We start from the raw sequence: 13,282 nt of genomic DNA on the forward strand, positions 1-13,282 counted from the left end.
TTTTGTCTTAGACAGTTGCATTCAGTCTTTATCTGTAGAGAAGCTAAATACCTTGGTCCCAAAGGTGTTGCAAAATCTGGCTAAAAAATGCCTGAAAACACATCCTTTCTTCACATGCACATTTTTCATCTGTTTGAAATGGTAACATTCTGAAGTTATGCAGAAATGTGTAGGAATGGAAGACAGCAGGAGATAAATTTCATATCACCTGTATGCCTGCAGAAATGAAGACATTAGCAGAATGACACCTAAATACTGCAGCACAAAGTTCTTAAAGGGACATGAGGGCTAGTTAGCCTTGTTCCTGCTGAGATAAGTGCCAAATGTTATTATTTTGATGGTCAATTTTCCTGAAGACTTCATGACCATTTTTACACTTGAGCTTTTGTGTCTGCAGGATGCCGTGGTGAATGGTAGTAATTGGAGCCTGGCTGGGGATAAGAAAAAACACGTACGCAGTGCCCTTCCCTGGGCATTCTTTCTATGTGAGCACTCTGATGAGTGCTATTTTATATGTTTGGATTTTCCTCTCCTCTTCACGGTGTAGGTGGTGGAGACAAGCAGTGTAATGCAGAGGAAGGAGATGTAAAGCTTTTCCAGCCTAAGAAACAGCTGGTTTAGGGGCTTTTAATGTTGCAGTATCTTGATAGGGAAAAAAATTAAAAATCTATCATTTAATTTTGGGGAATAAGCATGGCCAAAAGGTTTTTAATGAGAGCGGGTGTCCCACTGACTGAGAGCACCAAGGCTTTAGCCCATGAAGAAGCTGTTATCATTGCATTATGAGGATTGCCTGAACTAACAGAAAAGAAAAGCAGTCAAATATGTTCTTTGATTATACCTTAACTGTCTTACCTTTCTAATTAGTTAAATAGAATAAATTATGCTAGAACAAGACAGGTGTCACTTACATGTCAGCAAAAAGAGAAAGAATGGGTGTGGGGGATGCCAATGTGTCCAGCTGTGTGCATCTATATAGGATTCCCTGGGGGAGCTGCTCTGTAAGGTGGTGTGTGTGCAGTCAGGGAAGCAAGGGTGATGGACTCAGGAGTTTTAGCTGCTAAGCTCTGCAATGAAACAGAAAGGAATGTCCTTCCTGTATCATTTTTCAAACTTCTTCACCCAACAGACACAAGATATTGGGAATGAAGCTGGAGTCCCAGCTGGCTCCTGACTATTGAAATGTGCCCTGCCTGGCTGTAGAGGTATTCTTCTTGGTGGGCTCTGAGTGTCTGAGCAAGGTGACATCTCATCCACCTTCTCCCATCACAGAAGACACATCATGGGAGGGAATGAAAGTGAGGGAGACGGGCTCTTTTCAGTTGTTCCAACTGACAGGGCAAAAGGCAGTGGGTGCACATTTAATCACATGAAATTCCATCTGAGCACAGGCAAAATATTTTATAACATGAAGATCATCAAACACTGGAAAAGGGTACCCAGAGAGGTAGAAGAATCTCCTTTTATGGCTATTCAGCATTCAGCTGGGCATGGCCCTGGGCAATCTTCTTTAGGTGATCCAGCTCTGAGCCAGGAGTGGGACTAGACAGTCTCCAGTGACACATTCCTAGCTCACTGCACTGGGATGCTGTGTTGTCATGTCATGCTGCAGAAAGAGATGGGCAAAAGAATGCCTAACTTCAGGTAGTGTGCAATCCCAGGCAGTGTGCAATCCTTTGCTCATTCAAATTGTTACCATTTTTGCAGAGGTAAGTATGTTCAAACTTTATCTGTGCACTTTTTCATTCAGGAGTGCCAATTTTTGATTTTGCAGGAGTATTCTCCGATCTAGCTGGTTTTTTTAGGTTAAGTCTCTAAGTTTAGTATTATGTAGCAACTGTCTTCTTAAGCCATTTCACTATGAACTGTAAGTGCTCATTTGGTCCTGTGGTTAAAATGAAATGGTGTCATATTTTGAATCAGCATTGAAAATTACTTTATTATGAGCACATGTACATGTGCAATTAGTTCCTATTACTCTGATCCGCCCTATGTGGCCAAAGAAGCAACTTGCAGTCAAGTTCTTTGTTATGGAAATGTATTGCAAAACAATCACATCATTTGGAACCATTGTTCAGTTCTACTCAGCACTTAAAATTCCCAACAGTCCCCAGCATTCTTTTAGAGTCTGAATAGGTTACTTGCTTTTAACAAGCAAATAAGGTGAAGTTTTGCATGAATGAAGTATATTGCCTGTCTTGTCTTCATCATGAAGATGATACTTGGAATTGAGGTAACCATCTTATAATTTTTTCCTTTTAAAGTTAAGTACAACGAAAAATCCCATAAAAACAAAGAGCTTTTACACATATATATCCACATAAGAAAAGAACCTATGAGCCAATAGTCCTGTGTTGAACCAGCATGGGACAGAATATAGATTAAAAAATAATTAATATAGGGACCATATTCTCTCCATGTTACTGATATATATATATATATATATATATATATATATATATATATATATATACTACAAGTATTGAAATATGTCAGTATGTATGCAAATGCTATAGATTACTGGTTTGATTCTTTGCAAACACCAAATATGATTTTGAGATTGTTTTACAGAATAGAGTTGAGTTCAAAGTGGTCTTATGTCAATAAAAGTATCTTTCATTTCTCTTCATCCCTTACTGATGGCTTACTCAAGACAATTTTTTTTTTCCTGAGGACTAGTTTCACTTGGGAAAGGAGTACTGTTTACCCTGATATAAGCTAGCTCATGGTAAGTGGCAACCAACTATAAAAGGCTAAATTCACACAATTTTTCTCTTCTGCCATAATCTAGTTCACAAGCCAAAATAAGGAATGTAACCAAAATACTAAGAACATTAAAGCACATGAAGTACTAGGTACTTAGCTAACTTCCCTGGTGTCATTAGGATTACTAAGACTACATCTAGCTTGTTGTTGACTCTAGATACGGAGTCTCTGATTCTTTTCAGGGAAAGTGATAAAACAAACAGTTTTAACTTTCATTTAGATGCACAGAAACAGACACATTCTAATTCTTTCAAAAACAGTGTACCATTTTGCTGTCCACTGGAAAACAATAAGAGAAGCATATTTTTAAAACATGCAAAATATAAGAAAATTAAACATTGTGTTCTGATTAATTCTTTATTTTCAACATCAAATACATTGAGATAAAAATCTTGCACCAATCAGGTAGCCTACCAGATTTTTTATTTAGACTTTTTTAGGTGCAAAACAAAGAAAAAAATACCTCACCAAAACCAAAGACATCAATAATTTCATATGCATCGGTGAAAGAACAGAATACTTCAACAAATACATTATGACAGCTGAGCCTATACCAAAGAAAGGACTTTGCATTGACAGACTACATAGTGCACACAAAAGCATTGGTTTCATAGTACATACAATAAGGTAATACATAAAGTGGCTTGATAATGCAAGTCTCATGACCAGCAGTCTATCCCTTCCTTTTTCAATGGGCACTTTCTGAAGAAACAGACTTCTAATCATAGGCACACAGGATTACAGAATTTTCTAATTTGCAAGATGGCAGCATTTTTTTTGTTTGTTTTTTTTTTATTTTCTTTAGGCACATTTGAATGCAAAAGAATTTAATATGTCTCTAACACAGTGCAAAACCAAATGCCCTTTATGGACAACAATCACTTCGAAAACAACTTTCAGGATATAAGGCTACCTTCATTTGAAGGATGAAAGGGAACTGTGAGTAGAAAGGGTAGGACATTAATATTGGGAAAACATTAACTTTAAACTCTCAGATCAATTTGAGATTATGATACACTTGAAGGTGACAGCAAAGATTGGTTTATATTACAATTCCATTGTTAACATCACCCTTCCATTACATGTGCTGACTTTCTATCTGTAAAGCCATATCACAGTTGTAGATAGCGTTGAAAACATCAATATCTTTATTCAGAGTAAGAAATGCACTTCACACAAATTCAGCTGAGAATGCCTTATATACAAAACCCATTATCTGTTGAGTTGCACTCTAATTTTAAAGCAGGAAATTATATACACGAGAGGGGCTTGACATGTTCTGACTAAGCCTGTAATAAGACTAAAGACCTATTGAGGCAGAATTTTTGCTTTGGTGGTAGTTTGCTTATTTTTAAACATTTGGCACAGGTCTTAAGGAATTAGTTGCCATCAACTGAAATGGATGGAGGCTCCAGTACAAATCCTGATTCATATGAAGGGGATGGTTTGGGATTTTTTTGCTTGCTTTTTTCCAACTCAAGGTCCAGTGATCTCTGACAGTCCTTGCAATATCCTTGGGAGCTCAGTTTGGATTATTTCTTTAATTACACTTTTAAACCCCTCAGTATAGAGAAGGAGAAAAATCATCAAGTGATGTCACTGAAACATAATAGTAAATTTATCACAACACACACCAATAAACTTTCATTAAACTATTTTACCCGAGTACAAATCTTACTACTCCAACTGGGAGTTTTACCTGAGACAAAGTCTGCAACATTGAGACGTGGCTCAAACCACTATAAACCAGAGTAGCTTTCACATATTCAAACACCACATATTCTGACACCACTAAGAGCTACGCATCTCCCTATCTCCTCTTCTACCTCCCAAGCTTTTTGTGATACTTCAGTAACAACCATGTTCTCAAGCAAAGCAAATTCATCTGGTCTATTTATGTTTGCCTTGTGCTGGTATTACATTGCCTATGTTTCTAGAGGGTTTCTTTGTTTTTTGATGTTTTTGTTTTTTTAAAAAATCCATGTATAAATGTTACAAAATAATTATTTTGTTAGCTGTCCAGAGACATCACTATGAATGTTTTGGTAAAAGCATAATTAGCTGCCTTGAAAAGTTTCTTTCATTTTTTTTTTACACGATATATATTTTTATGTAATATCCAGCACCAGATTTTCAGGTAGTACTGGTTTGTCAGCTGCAAATATAAAGTATATATGTATATATATATATATATATACACACACACATAAAATAGCATCTTGTGAAATAACAATTACCAAAGGTCAGGCACAATTGTTTGCATACATGAGAGCATCATTCATCACCATATGAAAAAAGTGATTTTTGTATCATTGACTTTATTTAATCAATTGAATAGCTACATTCATCTGTCTGATATGGGGGCCATCTTTATAGATAACTCTGGGAATGTTACTATATTCATTAAGGTGCTGCTTCAATAAAAAGTTAACGACACGGATCCTAAATCTTCCCCGAGGTAAATTAATGTATTACAGGGAATTACTCTTTCTAGGTTGCCCTTCACTGTTGTCACCACAAACATGGGAGGACTGGATGAAAGCTAAATTGCTTCCTTGCAAGACCTGAGCCCAGGAAAGAGTTCATAATTATTGTGAGCTGAGTGATATTATTCTGTATATTCCAAGACACATTATGATACCCTTCTGACTGCTGCATACCACTTCAAATCATGCTTTTTCCATCTTCACTAGGAAAATCTCATGAGAGTAAAGGTACTTGCCCTCTACGGTACCATCCAAATCTGACCCTCTGTTGTGAATTTCTCTCCATGAACTACCTTTTATGCTCTAGGTCAAATTTACACTTGAATCAGTGTAATGACTTATTCTGGGATGTAGGAAGGGAGGCATTCATTTAAACCAATTTGCCTTCCAGCTTATGATCTTGATCTGTGTGTTCTAGCCTAGACAACAACAAATTGCATGTACAGTATTTAAAGAGCAGCTCTAATGCACACTGGGATACAAGTTAATGACAACGGTGTAAGCATGTGAATTTAACTACAGGGATTCCTGTGCTCCATTTAGATCTTAGCCTGCAATCATTTCAGTAAACTCATGGTTTTTCTAACACATCTGAAAACCAGCTACTAAAACAACCCAGAATTTCCATTTTCTTTCATGATATTTAGGAGCCCTCAAAAAGCCCTTAGGTACCAAATAAGCGTTCGCGCACACACACACATACACACACACACACATGCTTTTACTTAATACACAAAAAAGACAAAATCTTCAGCACATTCAGAAAAAAATGACACCATAATATGCATCAAGAAAAGGCCTATGAGCTTACGGTGACTGCTTCACATGTTTAGGCTTGCAGTTTTCAAGGAATCTTAAACATTGATAGCATATAGCTTTAGGCTTTCAAACTTCTCATATCCTCAGATATGTACATTAAACTATTATAGACACCATTATGTACATTCACTGAAGAATTGAATTCTTGACTTGAAGCACACAACCTGTCCTATGCCTTGCTGCCTTCACAACTGCTGGGAAACTTGATCTCACTGCACACAGACTCCACCTGTGTGACAGGGAGTGTAATTAGACATAGGCACTCCTGTATGGCATTACTTGCACTGTTTCCTATATTTAGTTTCTACGGGATATTCCAATGAACATAAAGGTTTCAACTATAGTAAAAACATCCCTGAACCATTTCACTAGCACTGTGGCCAGCTGCTGTGGAGCAGCCTACAAATGTGCTAGGAAACAGCCTCACTGGTAGGGTGGTTGCTTCCAACCAGCTGTTGGAATAGTCCCTGGTCCATGCTAACTCCCAATCTGCACCCATCAATCAGAAGTGCAGATAGCACAGGCAAAGTTTATCATTACATTAGTAAAATAACCCTGGCATATGTAATAATCTCATTCCAGTACCCAGCAAAGTTCCCTGACATTTAATTTTTTAGCATAGAGCCAGTCAAACAGCAGCACCAGCTCCTACTTTGGATAGCGTATCATGTGGAGTTCTTCAGTCTCTTTCATGTCTTGCTGAAACTCTTGATGTCAGTGGACCTTTTGTATACTTACAGTTGGTCTGAAGAATCAAACTGATCCTTATGAATATCCTTAGGAGCTACAGACATGCATGGAGAAAGATTCATCTTTCTGGACATGCAGTCCCAAAGTCTACACCATGTGTGAGGCTCATTGCTCAGGGTTGGTGTCACAGGTGAGCTGACTCTTAACAGTGATTTTGAAGCATGCCACAACAAGAGCCAAAGAATGCCAAGGTAAGGAAAAACCTGCTGCTCTGACTGTGATACTGGCCCTCCCACACACAGCTAGACCACACTCTGCTGGGTGGGATGGGATCATCCTGCCCTTCTGTGCCAGTCTCGCACTGGCATCCTCACCCCTTGCTTTGTAGCACAACAAAGCACAGGACAGGGAGAGGGATTTTTTGTAAATAGTGCTGGATCCTGTATGTGTGTGAAGACTTTTTTAACGACCTGGTGATTTTTGTAATCATCTGGTCTGATTCAAGAGTAATTCTCTATGTTATCACTGTTTGCCACGTTGCCCTAGATTTACACTCTTGGGCAACAAAACTATTTAGCTTTCTAGGATCAGACAAGATAGCATGCATGCAAAACAATTCATCTAGAGGATATGGTAAGGGTACCTAAAAGTTTGGTCAGAATGAGGTTGAAAGGGAGTTGTCTGGTGATGTAAGCCAGCGAGGTAAAATACTATAATTCTCAGACAGCAGTTCCTTGATACTGTAGGAAGAGAAGAGGCAGGAACCTAACTAGACTACCAACGCAGTCTCTCTCAGTGCAGCTTCCCTATGGCACACTAAAATGCCAGTCAACTTTCTCTTTACACTGCCAAGAAGTCATCCAGAATCTCTACCAAACTGCTTCAAAGTTTCAAGCAAGTAAAGGACTAAGTGAGCTCAGGATTTTGGATGGATATTAACAAAACCACCACTCATGAAGATACCAATATGCATAGGTGGTATGGCCTATCAATTTATAGTAAAATGAATGTATGCTTCAGATGAGGACTTAGTTACCCAAATAACATTCAAAATTAAATTAAAACACTGAAAATTTTAAATCAAGTTAGCCAGACAATCCTTGCTGGCTATCCATGGCAATGAAATGTCTTCCATTTAGGATAAGCAATCAATTTAGGCAAGCGCTTGACAAACACTCATATGGAAAATGCTGGTGTCTGTTGTCACTGGAGTGTTTCCAAAGGTGGCACTGTAGATGAAATGAAGCATGAGCTAGGTAGAACACTGCTGGGTTTCTCATACCACTGTATATGCTGACTTCCATCTATATTGTATTCTGCATATTCTCCTCTTCTTTGCTGTTTACATAAAAAGACTGCAAGGAATGAGATGAAGCTGATGCAGTTGTCAGCTGGCTTCTGTTCTCCTCCTCCATGGGTGCAGCACTCCTGGCTGCTGGGGCGTGCAGCCGGTGAGCGTCCAGCATCTCCAGCAAGAGATCGTAGAGTGGAACTACGTTTTTACACTTCATGTTGTACAGGTGCTCCATTCCTTTGTTGCTGTGGGTTGTGATGAAAAAAGTTACTTTCCAAATATGCCATGGGGCAGAGGGGAGGAAGCTACCAGCTAATAACATTTGCTGGGTCCATATAAATCCTGCTTCTACTAAACAACTTAGCAGTGCATTTGCTGTACACATCTGCTACAGTTAATCAGTGCCTTCAAAGAATTTATCAGACTGCTGTAGTCAAGAATGTAGCAGACTGCTATACATCTAGAATTTCCTTAATTGTACAAATTTTTTTTTTTTTTGGGGGGGGGGAAGTTCATTAACACAAAAACAAAGAAACTCTATAAAATGACACAAGTGAAAAAAACCACATCCCTTGACTTTCCCTCAAGGATCTGTGTATCAGTTCAGGAGGTAAAATCTGCATGTTTCAGCTTTAGTAGCTATGATGTGGCGTTTACTCTAATTTAAATTTCATTAGCTGAAATAATGAAAATTAAAATTTGTGTAGCACACCTCCTGTGGTTTTATAATAATAAAATCTATAGGATATCTTCCTAAAAATGCATCCTGTTAACACCTCATTCACTAAGCAGTTACCTTAAGACATCATTTAGGAGAATCATTTGCTGCAATTACTAATAGTGTGTACTGCAGCTCACCTCTGATTAGCAAAAGGCATGGTCCTCTAGACTGGAATTTATTAGCTCTGCATTCATCCTCATTCATACAAGTCACATAATACTCCTAAATCTCTTTTCTAAAGTGATTTGCAATCATGACACTTGTGAGAAGTGGCTGCATAGAAGTGATAGTTTTATTAAATCTTATAGGAGACAAAAGTTTGCAGAGCTAGGTACTTCTACATTAATATTCTACTCAGTACTTTCCGTACACCTGTGTTCAGGTCTGGGGTCCTCACCCTGAGAAAAACTTAGACCTGTTAGAACAGGTTCAGAGCAGGGCCATGAAGGTGATCCAAGGGCTGAAGCACCTCTCCTATGAGGAAAGGCTTAGAGAACTGGAGTTGTTCAGCCTGGAGAAGAGAAGGCTCCTTACACAAGCCTTCCAGTACCTGAAGGGCACCTAGAAGAGAGCTGGAGAGGGACTTTTTACAAAGGCATGTAGTGACAGAACAAGGCAGGGTGGCTTCAAAAGGAAAGAGAGCAGGTCTAGATTAGGTACTAGGAAGAAATTCTGTACTGAGAGTTGTGAAGCAGTAGAACAGGTTGTCCAGAAAAATTGTGGGTCTCCCATTCCTGGAAGTGTTCAAGGCCAGCTTGGACGGGGCTCTGAGCAACCTGATCTAAGTGGAAGGCGTCCCTGCTCATATCTGGAGAGTTGGAGCTTGATCATCTTTAAGTTCCGTTCCAAACCAGGCCATTCTGTGATTCTATGGCACACACAAGACTAAAAGCAGGTACTGCTTTCTATCAAACTATCAGCATGATCAAACAAAAGGCAGAGGAAAAGACAACTAGAAGGGACAAATGGGGTAAATATTTTCATATGGATTTTTTCTTTCTTTCTTTTTTTTTTTTACTTTTGGTAACAGCCCTTCACACAGTTTGCCCTCCCATCCATGAAGGCAAAGTGTGCATGTGCACTTGTGACACCTCTCTTGCGCGCACCCAGTACAGAGGTTCTGACTGTGTGCTTGCTCTCACCTCATGTGTCTGATGTGAGAGAGGATGAGGAGGAGCTGAGCCAGTCGTCTGTGTTGCTGCTGCAGAGAAAGACCTGATTTAGCCATTAAGTGGATCAGAGTATCTGTGATTTTGTCCAGGACACGGTGAATATAGTCTTTCTCTTCCAGAGATTTCAAGGTGCTGGAAAGAAAAGTGTACACACCTAGAGTAGGAGGCAGAAAGAAAAGAAACAAACCACAGACAAAAATTACTTTGGTGGACTCAGAGTTGCCCAAGGTGCCCTGTGCTGCTTCTTAAGCTGTGTTAAACCACAGGATCTGACCGTGTGCCAGCTCTCTTGCTCGGCACCAATGCCACTGCTCTGAATGATCCTGGAACATGGATTTGGGCACTGTGGGAAAAGCAGGAGGAGGAAGACAATGCCACTTTCCTGCCTGGGTCCCACCAAGGTCAGTACCAGGTGCTGGGTGACACCTGCAGCTAGTCCTACCTGTGGGCTGTGCTCTTTTCCTGGTCACTTGGCTCTGAAACCTTGAGGAGATGCTGTTGTGATCTCTGCAGTACTTACCAACCAACCCAAGCTTTCAGCAGCTTTTGCCATTTCCCCTGCTGTTTAATATTTGATTTTTAGCGATTTTTCTAGACAATTTAGAACTGAATAATCTTACCACAAAACATGCAAACAAAACCAGGGTCTGTTAATGGATATTTGCCTCAATGAAATTCTCCCAACCCAGCAAAAGCCTTGAAAGTGTGCTCCTTCACCTGCAAAGCTGACTCTGCTTTAAAAACAGTGTCCAAATCAGCTTGGGCAAATTTAGCTGTCTTGAATAGCTTACTGCTGAAAGTGAGCAGCCTGCAGGTTTGGACCAGATAAAAATTTTTCCAGAAGACAAAACACCTTAAAACTCCCTCTCCAACAGCCCCTCTACATCACCTACAAGAGTCTCTAATCCAGGCATAAGAGCTTTTGCTACTAGTAAATCTTGGGAGCATGAAGCACATCAGCTTTCAAAATGGGAAAGTCTAAACTATTTTGGGCTGTTTTATCTTGATTTTTTTCTGGACAACAACACACAGCCAATGTGAATCAGGTCACAACAACACTGTGCTGCCAAGAGAGCTGTTGCATTCAGCATCAGTTTTTAAATCTTTTGGACTAAACCAAAACTCTAAACAGGTCATATTGCCATAATCCTGTCCTGAGGCACCAGAGGTTTAAGATGTACATACAGGAATACAATCAAACTGGCTGCATCATAGAGTGTTCATTGTCCTGTGTCTATAACAGACTTGACAAATCCTGTGCTTTGGCCCTTCTGCATCAGCTTACAGAGCAAAGAAGAGATCTGGATTTTGTCCTTGGGAAGAAATGGAATAATTTTTTGGTTTTCTTTTCTTTAAAGCATCATATATAGCAGAATATGGAATGCAGTTAGTGCTATTAAGAATAAAAGACATAGGTACACTAGCATGCACACACAGACATATTTGCTACAGCTTGTTAGATATATATGATATAGCTTGTTTTTATTGTTTGCAGCCTTGGGGCTACCACTGGATGTGACAATACTTTGCTGTGCATCTGAGCAGTCAGGGAGCTGAGATTTTTTTTTACATCTTGCCGTGCCTCATCTTCTCACATCATCTGGGTACTTCGAGGACCTGACACCTAGAACTACTGTAACCTACAAGTAGTTTTTATGATTTTTTTTCTTCTGTTCTAAAAATAAATGTAAATGTGTTTGTGAATGTGAGTGTCTCTGGGAAAGAGTGAGCAAGAAACTGCTTTAAAAGGCCACAGGGATAACTCCAACATAGTACAACTTCTGAAAATTATCAGTCAGAGTTCTTAATTTTGGTAATAGGTATTGCTTCAAACTTCATAGAGATAGATAGGACAGTGACCTCTTTTCTCACATGGCTTTTCATAGCTATTATTATTTTTACTGAAATTCACAAACAGAAACTGGTCCTTGGGCTTTTCTCAGCTGAACCTTTCTCACCTGACTCTGAACAGCCTCACATATGCCTATTGACAGTACAAGGTTTGATAGCTTAACACATACCTGCAGGGGCAAGATTCTTAAATATCACTGGCAGAGCACAATCCACTAGAAGGAAATATTAATCTCATAAATGCACAGTGCCTCCAGAGAAGTTTACTTCAGCCACAGGAACCTATTGTGCTCTTGCAGCAATACCCCATAGCTTCACATTACTGAAACTAGCAAAAGAAAAGAATCTTTTAGGAGGAATTTTTTCTCACCTAGGTCTAGTCTAGAAGCTATTAAAAACTGTAAATCACAAAAACACTCCCCAATAACTGTAGAAAATTCAAGCAACTGCCAGTCAATAACTGCCAAGGAAAATTATGTTTAGTTTTCCTTTCTACACCCTCACAGTGATTGCTGCTGCCCCAGGCCATTGAGCAGAGATTGCCCAAAAAGAAAATGCTGGTTATCACACACTCATACACATCCAAGCAGAGCTTTCAAATGAGGGTGCAGAAAACTGCCTTAGCAAAGTGAAATTTAACAGTCTCCAAGGCCTTTCCAAGCCTAAATTCAATAGCTACCAGGCTGATTTCCAGCTCTTTCCATAGGTCAGTGTTGTAAAACCTAACAGGTGCAAGAACAAAGAAAGCACCACCCCACAAGCAAGCAAAGCCTGCTGGTCCACACCCATAACACATACCAGAACAGGATCCCTCAGGGGCTGCAGTGCTACCATGCCAGCCCTTGGAACACATTGATAGAATTTTACATCTCTCACCATATATAATTATATATTTTTTGCATGTTACTGTAGAAGAGAATGTCCTCAAAATCTTTTCTGTCACAATAAACCCCAGTTTAAAGTATTTTTTTACATTTAGAGTTCAGGCTCACAGAGCAACACCCACTTCTTCCACTACACCCAATTGCTCTGAAGCTGTAGCAAGACAGGCTGAGATATAAGGAAATTCATCTCTGTATCATGCACTCCTGGAATCCAGCCCCCAAAATAAAGAAATAAATAAGCACAATTTATCAGGAACTGAAAAACTTCGAGAGAAAAGAATAACAAGCAGTCACATGGTATAATGTATCAGGAGGTCTCCTGTACTCATCAAATCAGCAAAATCTTTCCAGCTCTGTGGACTAACCAGCTAACTAATTAGGTAAATCAGCTGCTAAGGCAGATGTGACCTACATCTTCATGTCCAAAATGAAAGCCTGTTGCTTTGCCACATAGCACCATTCCTCTTCTCAAAAGTAAAACATCTAGCATCATGTTGCCCTTTCAGGATTCTAATATTTATTTTCCAATGTTAAGTAACAGCTGAATGTGGTTTTCAAAAACACTACTTTGCTTTTTTATTGCTGCAGCTTCAGAGGGG

General features: G+C 39.3%; 1 protein-coding gene across 1 annotated transcript in view; it reads right to left on the reverse strand.

The window, feature by feature from the left end:
• Positions 1-3,104: 3,104 nt before the first annotated feature.
• ESR1 (estrogen receptor 1) overlaps positions 3,105-13,282 on the reverse strand; it is a 160,429-nt gene continuing 150,251 nt past the window's right edge. The window contains 3 exon segments of the mRNA XM_059841965.1: positions 3,105-8,086; positions 8,089-8,300; positions 9,919-10,102. Of these exon segments, the coding sequence (XP_059697948.1) occupies positions 7,965-8,086; positions 8,089-8,300; positions 9,919-10,102 (518 nt within the window). The 3' untranslated portion in view covers positions 3,105-7,964.

The sequence above is a fragment of the Haemorhous mexicanus genome, chromosome 3 (assembly GCF_027477595.1).
Source record: "Haemorhous mexicanus isolate bHaeMex1 chromosome 3, bHaeMex1.pri, whole genome shotgun sequence".
Lineage (NCBI taxonomy): Eukaryota > Metazoa > Chordata > Aves > Passeriformes > Fringillidae > Haemorhous > Haemorhous mexicanus.